Source organism: Salvelinus sp. IW2-2015, linkage group LG23 (assembly GCF_002910315.2).
Source record: "Salvelinus sp. IW2-2015 linkage group LG23, ASM291031v2, whole genome shotgun sequence".
Taxonomy (NCBI): Eukaryota; Metazoa; Chordata; class Actinopteri; order Salmoniformes; family Salmonidae; genus Salvelinus; species Salvelinus sp. IW2-2015.
The window spans coordinates 47,701,157-47,720,854 of NC_036863.1; the positions used below are offsets into that span (position 1 = coordinate 47,701,157).

Genomic DNA, 19,698 nt, shown 5'->3' on the forward strand with positions numbered 1-19,698 from the left:
GGTGGGGACACCAGTGGTGAGGAGACGTGGTGCGGGAGACAGATTCTCGCCACGCCACCTGGTAGGAGCGACCTGTCAGGTAGGACGCAATCCAAGCGTGGGCCGCGCGGAGATGCCCAGCTCAGGAGGGGTGAGAGGAGGATCTGATGGTTCACAGTATCAAAGCAGGCCCGATAGGTCTAGAAGGATGAGAAGCAGAGGAGAGAGAGTTAGCTTAGCAGTGCGGAGCGCCTCCGTGACCACAGAGAAGAGCAGTCTCATTGAATGACTAGTCTTGTAAACCTGACTGATTGTAAAGAAGGTCATTCTGAGAGAGATAGCAGAGAGAGCTGGCAAGGACGGCACGATTCAAGAGTTTTGGAAGAAAAAGAAAGAAGGGATACTGGTCTGTAGTTGTGACATCGAGGGATCGAGTGGTAGGTTTTTTCAGAAGGGGTGAACTCTCGCTTTCTTGAAGAAGGAAGGACGTAGCCAAGCGGTCAAGGAGAGTTGATGAGCGAGGTGAGTAAGGGAGAAGTCTCCGGAAATGGTCTGGGAAAGAGAGGAGGGGATAGGGTCAAGCGGGCCAGGTTGTTGGGCGGCCGGCCGTCACAAGACGCGGAGATTTCATCTGGAGAGAGAGGGGAGAAAGAGGTCAAAGCATCAGGGTAGGGCAGTGTGAGAGCAAACCAGCGGTTCGTGTTGACTTTAGCAAACGGGATCGGATGTCTCTGACCTTCTTTTCAAAATGGTTGACGTACAGTCATCAGCAGAGAGGGAGGAGGGGGAGGAGGGGGAGGAGGATTCAGGAGGAGGAGAGGTGACAAAGAGCTTCCTAGGGTTAGAGGGCAGATGCTTGGAATTTAGAGTGGTAGAAATTGGCTTTAGCAGCAGAGACAGAAGAGGAGAATGTAGAGAGGAGGGAGTGAAAGGATGCCAGGTCCGCAGGGAGGCGAGTTTTCTCCATTTTCCGCTCGGCTGCCCGGAGCCCTGTTCTGTGAGCTCGCAATAGTCGTCGAGCCACGGAGCAGGAGGGGAGGACCGAGCCGGCCTGGAGGATAGGGACAATGTTAAGAGAGTCAAAGAGAGAAAGGGAGGAGAGGGGGTTGAGGAGGCAGAAATATCCCAGCGAGAATGAGGTGTTGGAGCATCTCAGGTTGTTGAAGCCCCAGATGGAAAGAGATATTAGGACTATGGAAAGAAGGAAACTGTGTACACAGACGCATACAAGAGCGCCGAGCCACACCCAGGACATAGGAAGCAACACAGACTCCTGTCGCAGCGAAGGGGTTTGTATGATTGATGCGGAACGATGCATAGATGCCCTGAAAATCCAACCGAATAATGTATATTATTCGTTATCACTCATCCGCAAGTAGGGGCATGGTGGGAAGTGTTGGATGACCTGAGCAGAGAGAGGACAAAGATACAAAGGTAGTGGTCGGGACCTTGGAGGTGAGTTAGCACAGTAGCGATAAACAAAGTGTGTGTGTGTGTGGTTGGGGCGGGGGGGTCGGGGTCAATGTAAATATCCAAGGTGCGATTTTATTGTGTTCAGTCTTATGACTTTGAGGTAGAAGCTGTCAAAGGCCTTTTTGGTCCTAGACTTGCACTCTTACCACTTGCCGTGCGGTATTCAGGTAGACAGAGGAACAGTCTATAGATTTGGAGTGAACGGAGTATTTGACTATCTTTTGGGCCTTCCTCTGACACCGCCTATAGATATAGGTCCTGGAGGATGCAAGGAAGCTTTGGCCCCGCCCTTCTGTAGCGCCTTGGATGGTAGGATGCCGGAAGGCATTTCCAGGTCATACAACCCCGGTCAGATGCTGTCTATCGTGCACTGTAGAACTTTTGAGGATCTGGGGACACATGACAAATGATTAGGTGGCCATGGTATAGTATGAGACAGCCAATTGGTTCATTTAGCCCAGGACACCAGGATTAACAGCCCTACTCTTTATGATAGAGAGAGAGAGAGTAGAGAGAGAGAGAGAGAGAGAGGAGAGAGAGAGAGAGAGGGAAGAGAGAGGAGAAGAGAGAGACGAGAGAAGTAGAGAGAGAGAGAAGAGAGAGAGAGAAGAGAGAGAGAGAGGAGAGAGAGAGAGAGAACTTAAATTCACACAGCGACACCAGATAAACAGGAGAAATACTCCAGATATAACAGACTGGCCCTAGCCCCGCGACACATAAACTACTGCAGCATAAATACTGGAGGTTGAGACAGGAGGGGTCGGAAGACACTGTGGCCCCATCCGACGATACCCCCGGGCAGGACCAAACAGGCAGGATATAACCCCACCCACTTTGCCAAAGCACAGCCCCCACACCAACTTACCATCCTGAGACAAGGCAGAGTATAGACCTCAAAGATCTCCGTCACGGCACAACCCAAGCAGGAAGATCACGTCAATGACGCACCCCTCCCAGGGACGGCATGTTCGATGCCAATATAACATAGAGATGAAATCAAGTGGTTTGCTTCCAAAAAGTGAGCCGCAACTGGGTAAGTCCAGTTTTTGCACCTAATGGTGCTACGATTCTCCGAGATTCAGTAGGGGGCAGTATTTTCACGTCCGAATGAAAAGCGTGCCCAAAGTAAACTGCCTGTTACTCAGGCCCAGAAGCTAGGATATGCATATAATTGGTCGATTTGGATAGAAAACACTCTACAGTTTCTAAAACTGTTACGATAATGTNTGCCTGTTACTCAGGCCCAGAAGCTAGGATATGCATATAATTGGTCGATTTGGATAGAAAACACTCTACAGTTTCTAAAACTGTTACGATAATGTCTGTGAGTATAACATGACTTATATGGCAGGCAAAACCCTGACAACAAACTATCCAAAAAATGTATAATTCAGTCTACCATTTTTTCCAATGGCTCTCATGTTTATTATGGGGCAAAGTCCTCCCAGATTGCACTTCCTAGTGCTTCCACTAGATGTCAACAGTCTTTAGAAAGAGTTTCATGCTGGTTTTTGGAAAAATTATCCAGAAATTGTAGTTTTTCTAGGTGGCTCCCATTTTGGCTGTAGTGTTTCCAAGCGGGTGGAAGAGAGCGTGTTCTTTGGTATTTTTCTCCGGTAAAGACAATAACGATTCTCCGTCTTAAATTGTATTGTTTATTTACATATTTGGGTACCTAAGGTTTGATTATAAACGTTATTTTACTTGTTTGGAAAAGTTTATTAGTAACGTTTGGGATTCATTTGTATGCATTTTGAAGGAGGGAAACTGGGTGGATTATTGACTGAAGCGCGCCAGCTAAACTGAGTTTTTATGGATATAAGGAGGGACATTATTGAACAAAAGGACCATTTGTGCTGTAGCTGGGACCTTTTGGAGTGCCAACAGAAGAAGATCATCAAAGGTAAGGCATTTATTGTATCGCTATTTCTGACTTTCATGGCGCACCTGTCTGGTTGAAATATGTTTTTCATGTTTTTGTATGTGGGGCGCTGTCCTCAGATAATCGCATGGTGTGCTTTCGCCTTAAAGCCTTTTTGAAATCTGACACAGCGGCTGGATTAACAAGAAGTTAAGCTTTATTTTGATGTATTACACTTGTGATTTTATAAAAGTTAAATATTTATAATTCTCTTGTTTGAATTTCGCGCTCTGCAATTTCACCGGATGTTGGCCAGGTGGGACGCTACCGTCCCACCTGCCCATAAGAAGTTAATTCACGCTTTGTTTTACCCACATCATTTTTACCACAAGGACAAGTTATACTATTAATAACTGCCTTAGTGGAGCACGTGATAACACCTTTGATTGGGATCTGTTTCCCTGTTTGGGGGTGTTTGAAGGATCTACGTGCCATTGCATTGAGCACAGCCATTACACTTTCCATCCAGTAGGGGCGCAAATAGACGTTGTACAGGGATATCTTGGGGTGGTAAATCAGAGTTTAACAATTGATCTCTGAGATTTCTGCCCTGCGAGAATACGACCAAGGGAAGGTCCGAAAACACAATAAACTAAACTGAATAAAAACAAGAAACTATACTATGAAACTAAGATAAATTATATTATGATAGTAAAAAGCTTTGGAGCACATCAAATTACATTTTGGGAAAAAGGCCAATTCTGTCCATCATTCCTTGAATCAGATGGCTCATTCATGACAAAACCCACAGATATTGCAAACTACTTTTTAGGTATGACATGCCAAAAATAAACACCAACACTACACATCCAAGTATATCTGACCAAATGATGAAAGACAACACTGTAATTTTGATTTCTGAAAAGTGAGTTGAGGAGGTGAAAGAATTTTTGTTGTCTATCAACAATGACAAGCCACCTGGGTCTGACAACTTGGATGTAATTTTACTGAGCATAATAGCAGACGATATGACATATCTTTCAAACTCAAAGCATTGTATCTGGGACAAATCGTTCACCAAACCTTAACTAAATCTTGTAGTGAATAATGTGGAAATTGGGCAAGTTGAGGAGACTAAAATACTTGGAGTAACCCTGGATTGTAAACTGCCATGGTCAAAACATGTTGATGTAACAGTAGCTAAAATGGGGAGAAGTCTGTCCTTAATAAAGCACTGCTCTGCCTTAACAACACTATCAACAAGGCAGGTCATACAGGCCTTACTTTTGTCGCACCTGGACTACTGCCCAGTCGTGTGGTCAGGTGAAAAAGAGGGACTTCCAATTGGCTCAGAACAGGGCAGCACTGCTGGCCCTTGGATGTACACAGAGAGCTAATATTAATAATATGCATATCAATCTCTCCTTGCTCAAAGTGGAGGAAGATTGACTTCATCACTACTTGTATTTATGAGAGGTAATGACATGCACCGTGCTGTCTTTTTAAACGACTAGCACACAGCTCGGACACCCATGTATATCCCACAAGACATGCCACCAGAGGTCTCTTCACAATCCCCAAGTCCATAGCAGACTATGGMAGGCGCAGAGTACTACATAGAGCCATGGCTACATGGAACTATATTCCACCTTAGATAACTGATGCAAGAAGTAGATTCACATTTAAAAACAGATAAAAATACACTTTATGGAACAGTGGGGATGGAGAAGAGACACACAGACATGAACAGACACACGCTTACATATACACATGGTAAGACACACACTCTACACACAAGTACACATGGATTTTGAGATATGGATATGTGGTAGTAGTGTAGTGGCCTGAGGGCACACACTTAATTTGTTGTGAAAAGTGTTCTGAAATGTAATGTCATGTAATATTTTTAATTGTATATAACTGTCTTAATGTTGAGGTTTGCGATGGCGCCAGATAGGATGGCTGCCGTTTTATTGACTCTTAACCAACCGTGCTATTTTGTTTGTTTTTCACCAATGTTTGTAACTCATTTTGTACATAATGTTGCTGCTACCGTCTCTTATGACCGAAAAGAGCTTCTGGACATCAGAACAGCGATTACTCACCTTGAATTGCACAAGGATTTTTTCTCAAATCAGTAGGACGAGAGGGATTTACTCCAGACACCTGAACAAGCCCTCATCCCCGTCATTCGCAGGAGAAAGACTGAGATTTCGCGGAAGGAGATAGGGGTGCCTTGTGAGGCTCAGGCGACGAGAGGCTATTCTGCCTTTGCCATCCGTACTGTTAGCCAACGTACAAACGCTGGGAAAAAATTGGGACAACTAAAAGCATGTACAGTTGAAGTCGGAAGTTTACATACACTTAGGTTGGAGTCATTAAAACTCGTTTTTCAACCACTGCACAAATTTCTTGTTAACAAACTATAGTTTTGGCAAGTCGGTTAGGACATCTACTTTGTGCATGACACAAGTAATTGCATGACACAAGTAACAGAAACATTATTTCACTTATAATTCACTGTATCACAATTCCAGTGGGTCAGAAGTTTACATACACTAAGTTGACTGTGCCTTTAAACAGCTTGGAAAACTCCAGAAAATGATGTCATAGCTTTAGAAGCTTCTGATAGGCTAATTGACATATTTGAGTCAATTAGATGTGCACCTGTGGATGTATTTCAAGGCCTACCTTCAAATTCAGTGCCTCTTCGTTTGACGTCATGGGAAAATCTAAAGAAATCAGCCAAGACCTCAGAAAAAAATGTGGACCTCCACAAGTCTGGTTCATCCTTGGGAGCAATTTCCAAACGCCTGAAGGTACCACGTTCATGGACCTTGTGAAGATGCTGGAGGAAACAGGTACAAAAGTATCTATATCCACAGTAAAACGAGTCCTACATCGTCATAACCTGAAAGGCCGCTCAGCAAGGAGGAAGCCACTGCTCCAAAATCGCCATAAAAAAGCCAGACTACGGTTTGTTACTGCACATGGGGACAAAGATTGTACTTTTTGGAGAAATATCCTCTGGTCTGATGAAACAAAAATAGAACTGTTTGGCCATATTGACCATTGTTATGTTTGGAGGAAAAAGGGGGAGGCTTGCAAGCCAAAGAACACCATCCTAACCGTGAAGCACATTTTATTTTATTTTATTTGAGTAACTACTGCCTTTGCAGCAGCTAATGGGGATCCTTAATACCACACCGGCTCCGACGGAGAGGTGTAGAGACAGACGGAGAGGTGGGCGAGAGTGCCAAGATGAAAAAGAAGAAGAGTACTGTAGCTAATATCCTTCATAAAAACAAATAACGTGACGCAAGCCACCATTATGCTTGAAAATATGAAGAGTGGTACTCAGCAATGTTTTGTATTGGATTTTCCCCAACCAAAACACTTTGTATTCAGGTCAAAAAGTTAATTACTTTGTCAAATGTTTTGCAGTATTACTTTCGTGCCTTGTTGCAAACAGGATGAATGTTTTGGAATATTATTCATTCTGTACAAGCTTCCTTCTTTTCACTCTGTCAATTAGGTTGTGGAGTAACCACAATATTGTTAATAATCCATCCTCATCTATCACAGCCATTAAACTCTGTAACGGTTTTAAAGTCACCATTGTTCACATGGTGAAATCCCTGAGCGTTTTCTTCCTGTCCGGCAAGTGAGTTAGGAAGGACACCTGTATATTTGTAGTGACTGGGTGTATTGATACACCATCCAAAGTGTAATTAATGACTTCGATATGCTTCAAGGGATATTCAAGTTCTGCTTTTTTTTTACACACACACACTAATAGGTGCCCTTCTTTGTGAGGCATTGGAAAACCTCCTCGGGTTTGTGATTGAATCTGTGTTTGAAATTCACTGCTCGACTGAGGGACCGTATAGATAATTGTGTGGGATACAGAGATGAGGTAGTAATTCAACAATCATGTTAAACACTATTAATGCACACAGAGTGAGTACATGCAACTTATTATGTGACTTTTTTTAGCAAATGTTTACTCCTGAACGTATTTAGGCTTTCCATAACAAAGGGGTTGAATACGTATTGACTCAGACATTTTAAACTTAATTTTTAATTAATTTGTAAAAAATAAAAATAAACATTATTCAATTTTACATGATGGATTATTGTTTGTAAGCTTGTGTTCCAAAAAATCTCAATTCAATAAATTTCAAGTTCAGGCTGTAATTTTATTTTAGAAAAGGTCAAAAGGTGTGAATACTTTCTGAAGGCACTATATCTCGCCATTTTTGTCAAAATGGAGTTATTGAAATAGCCTTGTTTTTTTGATTTATTATGTATTTAACCTTTCTAGTACTCTAAATACCCAATTCTTGCTGTTAAGTTCAAAATAATACAAGATAAAAATTGTTGACACCAATTGTCTCAGAATCATATTTTTGCAGATATAACCGTATTGTCCCAAGCTCTCGATCTGCCATGTTGGTACCACTCCAAAGAGAGCAAAGCTTAATGACATGATAACTATGATAATCATCATTTTATCTGGAATACTGTTTAAGTTGAGTTCAATATTCATTTTGAATATTGAATGTAAAAATTGAAAAATTGAATTGTAAAAATGTATTTTTGGGCCTCATTGGAACACACGTGTTAATGTGTGTGGAGGGATGGATTCCGTTGACAAGCTCACACACCAGTTCCCCATGCTTATTCAAGTTTATTTCAGACGTGCAAAAATATGGCATAGAAAACCATTCAAATAAATGTCTAGACAGAGTGCAGAGTGGATACAGAGGAATGGTGTAGTAGTATTAAACATGGTTGCCGTTACATATTTAGTATCATTGTCTCAATACAACAGAGATTTCAACTCTTAAGGTGTTTTAAAGGCCCAGTGCAGCTGTTTCTATATCAAAATCAAATCATTTCTGGGTAACAATTAAGTACCTTACTGTAATAGATTTCCATTCAATTTGGCGTTAAGTGCTTTTTATGGGAGAACACAAAAGGTCTGAGTGGGGAGGGGAAAACTGAAAACTAGCTGGTTTTGGCAGAGAGGTTTGGAACTGACATGGTGATGTCACCATGGTAAGCCGAAATTCCAGCCAATTCAAACCTTTTGATTAGAAGGCCCTGTGAAAATTGTATTTTCAACCAGCAACTATTATGAATAACACTTATCAAAATTTTGCACACTTTTACAGTGTTAGTTTKTTCAGCTGTTGTACAGTATTATACAAAACACAGGGGAAACTTAATTTTAACTGCACTGGGCCTTTAACTTAGGGCTAGGCACCTTTGTTCTCAATTTCCGCCTGAATGATGTGCCCAAAGTAAACGAACTGCCTGTTGCTCAGGCTCTAAAGCCAGGATATGCATATAATTGGTACCATTGGAAAGAAAACACTTTGAAGTTTGTAGAAATGTTAAAATAATGTAGGAGAATATAACACAATAGATATGGTAGGCGAAATTCCAAAGAAAACACTTTTTTGAGAGAGAGAGAGACCATGCTCTTACAATTGCAAGTATAAGGGCATACTGAAAATTAGCTCCCATGATGTGATTCCTATGGCTTCCACAGGGTGTTAGCAGTCTATGTTCAAGGTTTCAGGCTTGTAACTTCCAAAACTTATAAGAAATATCAGTTTTATTACAGGGACACAGTCTTGGAAATTCGTGTTGGCGCTCGCCATGAAGACAGGACGCACGTGCTAAAATCGGTTTCCTATTGAACATACTTCTTTATCGCTTGATTACATTTTATGGTATCTGAGGAGTAAATAGAAACGTATTTTGACTTGTTGAAACCAAGTTTAGGGGGTAGATTTTCGGATTCCTTTCTGTGCAAGTTGAATGAGTGGATTATGCAAATCGATGGCGCCAACTAAACTGACTTTTTGGGATATAAAGAAGGATTTTATCTAACAAAACGACACTACATGTTATACCTGGGACCCTGTGGATGACAAACCAGAGGAAGGTTTTCAAAAAGTGAATATTTAATCGCTATTTGTGAATTTATGAAACCTGTGCCGCTGGTAAAATAATTTGATGTGTGGCGCCATCCTCAAACAATCGCATGGCATGTTTTCGCTGTAATAGCTAATGTAAATACAACAGTGCAGTTAGATTAACAAGAATTTAAGCTTTCAACCGATATAAGACACTTATATTTACCTAAATGTTTAATATCCACAATTTTTATGATTATTTATTTGAATTGCGCACCCTCCAGTTTCACCGGAAGTTGTCCCACTAGTGGGATGCCTAGCCTTAAGATTATCATAGCTTGGTCCTGGATCTAGGACGAAAGGAAAGGTATTGTGATATGCCAGCATAGTAGTGCAAGATGAATGGATACTTTTTTTACTGAACAATGACAAGCCAGCAATCCTCACCATGAAGAGTTAGAAAAGCTATTTATATATTCTTAGTTCTGGGAAACACCACAGGAATCAAACACATACATGAAAACACACTTAACCAAACAGCCCCATCTTTTCTCATGCCATCAGTCATAGCTAATCCTCTAAGGATGCTTTCATAATGTCACCTTATTCCCTATACAGTGGCTTGCGAAAGTATTCATCCCCCTTGGCATTTTTCCTATTTTGTTGCCTTACAACCTGGAATTAAAATGAATTTTTTTGGGGGGGGGGTTGTATCATTTGATTTACACAACATGCCTACCACTTTGAAGATGCTAAATATTTTTGGGGTGAAACAAACAAGAAGAAGACAAAAAACCTGAACTTGAGCGTGCATAACTATTCACCCACCCAAAGTAAATTTGTTGAGCCACCTTTTGCAGCAATTACAACTGCATGTCTATTTATGTCTCTTTAAGCTTGGCACATCTAGCCACTCGGATTTCAAGTTGGATGCGTTCCGCTGGTGTACAGCAATTTTTAAGTCATACCACAGATTCTCAAATGTTTCCCCTTTAACCACTCGAGTGCTGCTTTAGCAATATGCTTAGGGTCATTGTCCTGCTGGAAGGTGAACCTCCATCCCAGTCTCAAATCTCTGGAAGACTGAAACAGGTTTCCCTCAAGAATTTCCCTGTATTTAGCGCCATCCATCATTCCTTAAAATTCTGAACAGTTTCCCAGTCCCTGCCAATGAAAAACATCTCCACAGCATGATGCTGCCACCACCATGCTTCACTGTGGGGATGGTATTCTCGGGGTGATGAGAGGTGTTGGGTTTGTGCCAGACATAGCATTTTCCATGATAGCCAAAAAGCACACTTTTAGTCTCATCTGACCAGAGTACCTTATTCCTTATTATTGTTGTGGTGCCATATTCTTTCCATTTTTTTAATAATGGATTTAACGGTGCTCTGTAGGATGTTCAAAGTTTCGAATATATATATTTTTTAACCCAACCCTGATCTGTACTTCTTCACAACTTTGTCCCTGACATGTTTGGAGAGCTCCTTGGTCTTCATGATGCCGCTTGCTTGGTGGTGTTGCAGATTCTGGGGACTTTCAGAACAGGTGTATATATACTGAGATCATGTGACAGATCATGTGACACTTAGATTGCACACAGGTGGACTTTATTTTACTAATGATGTGACCTCTGAAGGTAATTGGTTGCACCAGATCTTATTTAGGGGCTTCATAGCAAATGGGGTGAATACATATGCACGCACCACTTTTCCGTTTGTTTTTGGTATTTTTTTGAAAAGGTACTATTTTTCATTTCACTTCACCAATTTGGACTATTTTGTGTATGTCCATTACACGAAATCCAAATAAAAATCTATTTAAACTACAGGTTGTAATGCAACTATATAGGAAAAATGCTTTTGAATACTTTTGCAAGGCACTGTGTACACTAATTTTGACCAGAGCTCTATGGGCTTGATGGGCCCAGGTCTAAAGTAGTGCACTTTATAGGGAATAGGGTGCCATTTGAGATGCAGCATAAGAGACACTGGAGGAATGATGGCCATGACAGTCCATTGTGAGCCTCAGCAGCAGTTAAGACTTTTTTATACTCTTTAGAAAAAGTACATGGAAGCACACTGGTATATGGTACCTAGGTTATGAAATACATTTGTAATGCGTGTGAATAGATTACGGTAGTACTGTTACATTATTTGATCATAGAGTTCTTCCTGTTGTTCCAGAGTAGCCTTGCTTAGAGTCAAAGATATTTCACTCATTCTACTTTCCTCCCTTTGGGTTTTGGTTCATAACAGAGCAGATTCTCGCAGAATGTAAGTGATGGCTTCTTTGGTTTGCCTTGAATTCTTCTATTCTTTGGTTTGCCTTGAATTCATTCATGACTTCTGTTTTCAGTGTTGTTTTTCTTTGGTATTAAGCTTGTTCCACCTCTACTCAATGCTCATTTATTTTAATCTGAGGATGTCTCCTGAGAGAGAGAGAGAGAGAGGGAGAGAGAGAGAGAGTTAGAATACAGTAGATCTAGATGATACTAGATACAGTATGACAAGTGGTGTGTATGTGTGTGTGTGTGTGTGTGTGTGTGTGTGTGTGTGTGTGTGTGTGTGTGTGTGTGTGTGTGTGTGTGTGTGTGTGTGTGTGTGTGTGTGTGTGTGTGTGTGTGTGTGTGTGGTTAACCTACCGTGACCACTATGAAGATGATGACGGCCACACCCAGGAACATGGAGATACAGCTGAGCAGCAGAGAGACACGACCCAGCCTCTTAGCTCCGTCTACATCCCCGGTCTGGAGAACAGACTGCGACTAGAGAGCGAGCGAGAGACAGAGATGGGAGTGGGGTGAGAGAGACAGAGTAGAGGGAATGAGGGGCAATAAGAGAGGGTAACTAAAGCATTTATTTAAAGGGATACGTTGGGATTTTGGCATTTATCTACTCCCCAGAGTGAGATGAACTCGTGGATATAATTTTTATGTCTCTGTGTCCAGTATGAAGGAAGTTCGAGGGAGTTTCGCAAGCCAATGCTAACCAGCATTAGTGCAATGACTGAAAGTCTATGGGTATCTGTTAGCATACTTATTGCCAAAATCCCGAAATATCCATTAAACTGATTTATGTAGAAGTGACACATGTAGGGCCGGCTCCAAGCATAAGCGACATCAGTGGTTGCTTAGGGCCTGTCATGCCAAATAATATCCCCTTGCCAAATAGTGTCCCCCTCAACGTCACAATGGGATTCGATGAGTTCTAACTTCTGGAGCTGTTGCGGATTATGTATTGAACCAAAGTGTCCGTTGCTATGCTGGTTGCTTGGTTACCTCGTAGCGGTCGCAAAGGAACCAGGACACCAGCAGTTCTAGTTCACCTCAGAAGCGCTCGCTCAGTCCACGCAGAATTATTACCTCAGAATTGCTCTCCAAGGAATGTGTTTTTGATGGTGACAACCTGCTGACTACCTGCTGCTTCAGAGGACCGAGAACACTGGAAAGAGAACACTATTTCTTTACCAGGAAAATAACCTCACACTCAACATCAACAAAACAAAGGAGATGATCGTGGACTTCAGGAAACAGCAGAGGGAGCACCCTCCTATCCACATCGACCGGACAGTAGTGGAGAGGGTAGTAATTTTTAAGTTCCTCGGCGTACACATCACGGACAAACTGAATTGGTCCACCCACACAGACAGCGTGGTGAAGAAGGCGCCACAGCGCCTCTTCAACCTCAGGAGGCTGAAGAAATGTGGCTTGTCACCAAAAACACATTTACAAACTTTTACCGATGCACAATCGAGAGCATCCTGTCGGGCTGTATCACCGCCAGGTACGGCAACTGCTCCGCCCACAACCGTAAGGCTCTCCAGAGTGTGGTGAGGTCGGCACAACGCATCACCGGGGGCAAACTACCTGCCCTCCAGGACACCTACGCCACCCAATGTCACAGGAAGGCCAAAAAGATCATCAAGGACAACAACTACCCGAGCCATCATCCACAATTCACCCCGCTATCATCCAGAAGGCGAGGTCAGTACAGGTGCATCAAAGCTGGGACCAAGAGGCTGAAAAACAGCTCTCTCAAGCTATCAGACTGTTAAACAGCCATCACTAACATTGAGTGGCTGCTGCCAACATACTGACTCAATCTCTAGCCACTTTAATAATTAAAAATTGGATGTAACAAATGTATCACTAGTCACTTTAAACAATGCCACCTTATATAATGTTTACATACCCTACATTACTCATCTCATATGTATATACTGTACTCTATACCATCTACTGCATCTTGCCTATGCTGTTCGGCCATCGCTCATCCATATATCTTTATGTACATATTCATATTCATTCCTTTACACTTGTGTGTATAAGGTAGTTGTTGGGAAGTTGTTAGATTACTTGTTAGATATTACAGCACGGTCGGTACTAGAAGCACAAGCATTTCGCTACACTCGCATTAACATCTGCTAACCATGTGTGTGTGACCAATAAAATTTGATTCGATATATTTGTCTTCATGTAAGAAAATATTGTTAAATAGGAATAAATAATTGAAGTTGTTTTTAGATTGTTTTTATATTAACGTTGCTAGCTAATGGACTTATTTACCTCAGTTTGATTTAGCTAACGTTATTTAAGTGAGCTAGCTAATTGTAGCTGCTTTCTGTTTATCTAGCTAGCTAACTGTTATTGTAGCAGCTTTCTGTTTGTATGTAGCTTGCACTTTAACATCCCTCAAGGAGATTTTCTTTTATCTTTCCAAGATCTCGACAAGAGGCGCAACATTCGTAGGGGGGCAGAGAAATTCACAATTCAGGGTAACACCTATCCAAGCCCCATGTCATGGGGCTTGCTGATTATCCCACACACCTGTCACCATCGTCTCACGCACCTGCGCCTCATAACACTCACCTGGACTCCATCACCTCCTTGATTACCTTCCCTATATCTGTCACTCCCTTTGGTTCTAACCTCCGGTGTTATGGACTCTGTTTTCATGTTGGTACGTTTGTTAGTTTTTTTGGGTTCATTGTTTCTTTTATTTATTTAAACACTCACTCCCTGAACTTGCTTTCTGACTCTCAGCGAGCTCGTTACACCCCATCAGGTCAAACACTACAAAGATAGAGGAGGGGGTTAAAGGCCTTAATCAAACTGGGTAAAATAAAAAAGCATTGGCCTGCACCTTGACGTGGTGAGAGGGCTTCCAACTGAACCAGGCCCATGTTATTGAACCCATCTGACTGCGACTGGCTGCCTGTCGAGGACAAGTGACAGGAAGAACTAGCCGCAGCACCTGATCAAGCATCTCTTGATTCTGCCTCTTTCTTCTCTCCTCATCCTTTAACTCTTTCTCTCCTCTCCCTCCAGACAAAATTCTGCATCTAGTGACTTCTGATTGCCCAACAATCTGCCCACTCATCACATCCCCTCCGTAATCTAAAGCTACTGTTATTGTCATGTTGTCGTTATCTGCTAATAAAGTTTCCTAGCTGTATCATACTGGGCATATACTATGTGAGATACACAGATTAACCAAAAACACTAGCAATACAAACACTCAGAACAAAGAGAGCAGCAGTGCCTGGACTTCGCAGTCTCCCTCTTCAAGTCCCACTTCCGAGACTGTCTGTTGAGAACAAGTGACAGGCGGAACCTCCCAACCACACAGCACCCACCTCTTTATTCCACACACCAGAATTAAGTATTTCAGTCTGATTGCCATGTGAGTGTCCAAAGAAATAATCTGTTAAAATAAATTAATGGACACAACTGTACCAAAAAACAAAGTTTATGTATTAAAATCTTAAATATTGCCAGGTTGCTTGGTTTTCACAGCTGCTTCACAAGGTGTTCATTGTTGTAAGTTGTAAGGTATCCTTTGATGGTGTTTATTTGTTCCACATGATTCATTGTTGTATCCCAGGACCTATAACAGATACATATATATTCAACCACAAGGGTGTACTAATGAGCTGTGCGAGATAGAAAAAAATGAATCATAATAGACAACTGAAATTATATTATTTCACTGTAGATAAGGGAAATATGACAGCCAGACAAACCAGTGTATGAATCAAACGGATTTGCAAAAGAATGCAGTGGGAATTAGCTGACCTCGTAAGGTAATTAACTTTCATGTGTCAAGGAGATTAAACGTTCTCTTTGCCAATTCCAAAACGTAGCAATGTTTAAGCCATGGATTTCGTGTTGTAATGTTAACAAGGTTCCAAAAAGTAGTTCGAATTCATGTTTTCATTTTATTTGCTAAACAAAACTTGTTGAAACAGCGAAATTGTTGCGGAAATCAGCCTTGTTTGCATAGCGATGATGACAAGAACATAATTTATGGTGAAATGATCTCCAAAATTCTAATCATTAGGTCATCACACGGTTGATATAGCAATGGACGCTAATAGTTTAACGAATTCCATTGTGACGTACAGGGGGACAATATTTGGCATGACAGGCCCCCGGATGCTAGTGGGCCCCCAACCCCCAGAAACACAGTTGGGGTGGTGCATTTGGTTGAGCATCAACAATTTTTCTCTTGTTATGTCAGTCACTGACAGTCACTCACTTAGTCATGGCAGCAAACCATTTTTGGATTGGTAAATTAGTCTAGCCAGCTATGTAAACTCTTAGTACTCATGCCCGAATACCATCCGGACACGCAGGGCATGTGCCCAGGGGCCCTGACTTCCAGGAGGCCCACATTGATTTTGTTTGTCACTCTAACTCAGATATAATTAACATGGCATAAGACTTGGCAAAATGTGTAGAATTACAGGAAATTTGTTTTAAAACTGCAAAAATGCCACTTCACCCCATTGCAAAATGGGTAGAATTGCAGGAAATTAGCTGCCCCATAGCAAACTGAGTAGAATTGGATGAAATTTGTTATAAAATTGCTAAACTTCTCTGCCGCATGGCAAAKTGTGTAGAATTACAGAAAGTTTGCTTTAAAATGGCAAAATGTGTCTCTACTCCCCTTGGTTTGGAATTGCAGGATATTAACTTAAAAACTAAGAAATGTCTCTCCAGCATTTGCCCACAAAATCTCGTTTAGGGCCCCCAAACGTTTAGGGCTGGCCCTTCCCACACATACATATTACTATAGGTTGAAAGCAAACAATCTTAGAGAATGCACCGCACCATCTCTCAAAATATACCCAAATGCACTAATATATGGTGATGTTATTGGGTCAGCCCTACAAGATTGGTGATTTTCCAGATACAAAGCACTAGAGAAGATGATTAAGTTATGTTGTTACCATACCACAGACCAAAGCAAGAAAACTTACCATGTGAGCATACCACAGCGCGAACATGTTCACCGGCACAGCAAGACAAAAGCACGACAACACCGCAAGCCACAGGTAGCTCGGCGGCTCTGAACCGGGTGGCACCGGGGAGCGGCGGCGGAGGAGGAGGGGGGGTCCGAAGCTCAGCTGGGACTGGGACACGGGCGCGGAGCCTGACCTTACTGGCGATTGGTGTCCGTTCTGCTCGGTATTCAGGGAATGGATGCTGCTTCTCAAGTTGAGAGATGTGTCACACGGTTTGAGGTTGCTTTCCCCGGTGGGTTCGGAGGTCACMGCGCTCAGGAGTTTCTCTGTGTCTTGGAAGTCGGTGGGATGTGAGACTTCCCTCTCCCCCATGGCCCTTTTACCAAACGCGGCATCCGTGTTGATAGCCATTCTATAGATACAAATTTCTAGACAAGACAAGCGTCGGAAATCACTTTCCGAATTAAACGTTGTATGAACTTTTCTTTGTTGAAATCAGGGTGTCAGATGAGTAACTCTCCTTTGGGCGGTCGTCATCAGCATTAACAGTCGTTTGAACACATTCATTTGATTAGATATGATAAAATAACATATCTAATATCAATACAAAGTTATTGAATGGTACACTAAAAAAACAAGCAATTGAATCTTGACAATATGTCCAATGTACGCGTGATAAAATTGATGTATCTCTAGTTCCACCCGGGTCTCCAGTCTTCACTATAGTAAGTGCACGCCCTGCTTTTTCAAATGGAAACCCCTTGTGTGTATTACCACTCCCTATAACCATCAGCATCCCCTCAGTGTCTGGACCACTGCATTAGGCTACATAACACGACAGAGCAAAAACAATGTTTAAAAACCACGTCTGAAACTAATTGACCATTTTTACGTGCGCCAGAGACATTAGGGTGGATCACTAGCCTAGGCCTGTGTCTAAGACTAAACGATTAGTATTAAAAATGTGTATGGGAAAGAGAGAGAGACATAGAGACAGAGAGATAGCAGTAAGATAGTTAGAGATGGAAACCGAGCTGCACTTTCTAACCTCCTGCCAAATGTAGGACCATATAAGAGACGCATATTTCGCTGAAATTACACAAACCCACAAAGATTTTGAACACAAATCAAATTTTGACAAACTGTCTTATCTGTTAGGCAAAATTTCACGGTGTGCAATCCCAGCAACAAAATATGTGACCTGCTGCCACAAGAGCAGGGCGTAACATTTCATTTTAAAGGGTCCTTATTACAGTGTAAGAATTGTAGTTCACTGTAATAACTCATAGTTACACTGTAAAAACATGTGACTGGTGGTAATTTCAGTCTATTTACAGAGGTGTAACAACAAATGCTTGTTACTATGCTTGTTACAATTGGGCAAGTTTCCACTAAATTCCAAAATGTAGTGTTTTGTTTCTTCTCAACTGCATCCTATTAAGTAATAACTACCACAAGTTCTAATTTCTTGTGTACAGATGCTCTGGGTGTCCCGAGATTACATATGCTCGAATTACCTACCTGTGAATCAACACTCACTATTTCCACTCAATGTTGCTAGCACTTGCCCCCCAAAAGTATACCATCTGGGTTAAATTGGTTGAGTTTACAAAAACAGATAAGATGTAGGCCAACATCACTGACTGGGGTCTACCATACGGGTGTCATCCTCAATGTCATCCTCAAGTGGGAGGATAAACACACAAGTATAGTACACACAAGTACTAGCCATCCAGACAGTTTTATTTAGCTAACATTAGCTAGCTAGCTAGCAAGCTACTGAAGCTGTTACTGCAGCTTTCTGTTTGTATGTAGCTTGCACTTCAATGAGGAGATTTTCTAGTATCTTTCCAACCAGGCAAAGTACTATGAAAACACCACTGATCTCGACAAGAGGCGCAACATTCAGAGAAATTCACAATTCAGGGTAACGTTAAGCAGTTAACTTCTATTAGATAACTGGACAGATTTAGCTATGTACAACCATTTTTCAACAACCATTTTCCATCTAACGTTAGCTAGTTGCTAGCTATACACATAGTTCAGTGGAGGCTGCTGTGGGGAGGATGGCTCATAATAATGTCTGGAATGGAGTAAACGGAATGGTGTCAAGCACGCGGTTTCCATGTGGTTGATACCATACCAATTGACTCCATTCTAGACATTATTATGAACCGTCCTCCCCTCAGCAGCCTCCACTGATATAGTTATATGTCTGTCATATTGAGGTGTCTAGCTATAAGATAAACCTGATCAAGTTGTGTATTTCAACAACTCTTCTCTTCCAACTTGTTAGGCAATCATATTAACCTACGGGGGAAGAATGGCCAGCCACACAGGAGGGCGATTTTTACTAAGGAGGAGGAGGCCGTGTTGACCGAGATGCATGCTGACTATTTCGGAGTGAAGCACATGATTGAGGTCACCATCTGTTAAAGTGAATATATATATATATATATTTTTAAATCGCAGATAATAACTATTGGCATTTGCTCACAAAATAACCTGCAGCTAGTGTTAGTTTCCCTAACACTGACATTTTTCGCTTTGTCTTCCTAGGGTTACATCGGTGGAAACCAACAATCTTCTACAGTTGGAGCAGTTGGACGGTCGACCACTAGAAGCACAGACGCCCTACACTTCAGTGAATCCCAATAAACGAAGTATGTTAAACTTTGGTTGACATTTGAGAAAGCAAGAAAGGTAATTATGCTAAGCTTATAAAAATGTACCTTTTCATTTTACCTCTTCAAATGACTTTAGGACCATCGACTGTCTGAGCCCCCCAGGAGGTATCCCATCCACCAGAACCAGTGAGTTTGGATCAGTCTGATTCACTGAGTCGGGGGAGGACAAGCTTGAGGTAGGCTATACCTTCCAGAAGTGTTCAAAAGTACATTATAACACAGCACTAAACCATCAAATTGTCTCACAGTAAAGTGTAACCTGTGTGTTTGCCTGTTTACGTCTCTGTCTCCTACCCTGTTCCCTTTAACCCTGCTCCTGTTCTCCAGGAGCTAGGGATTATGCACAACACCCAGATGTGGATCCACCTGATGTCCTCCATTACCAACCAACCTCCAACGTTTCATTACATAATCTACAGCTACTGTTGTTATCATGTTGTCATTATCTGCTAAGAAAGTTTTATTGCTCTATCATACTGGGCACATAATATGTGAGATACACAGATTAACTAAAAACACTAGC

The 19,698-nt window shown here is 41.9% G+C and overlaps 1 protein-coding gene across 1 annotated transcript; it reads right to left on the reverse strand.

Moving 5' to 3' along the window:
* Positions 1-11,555: 11,555 nt before the first annotated feature.
* LOC111951012 (trafficking regulator of GLUT4 1-like) lies at positions 11,556-17,201 on the reverse strand. Its single transcript, XM_023968972.2, has 3 exons — positions 16,504-17,201; positions 11,881-12,007; positions 11,556-11,668 (listed from the first exon to the last, which is right to left on the reverse strand). The coding sequence occupies exons 1-3, from the start codon at positions 16,897-16,899 to the stop codon at positions 11,649-11,651; spliced, it is 543 nt and encodes a 180-aa protein (XP_023824740.1). The 5' UTR covers positions 16,900-17,201; the 3' UTR covers positions 11,556-11,648.
* Between the last annotated feature and the right edge of the window lie 2,497 nt (positions 17,202-19,698).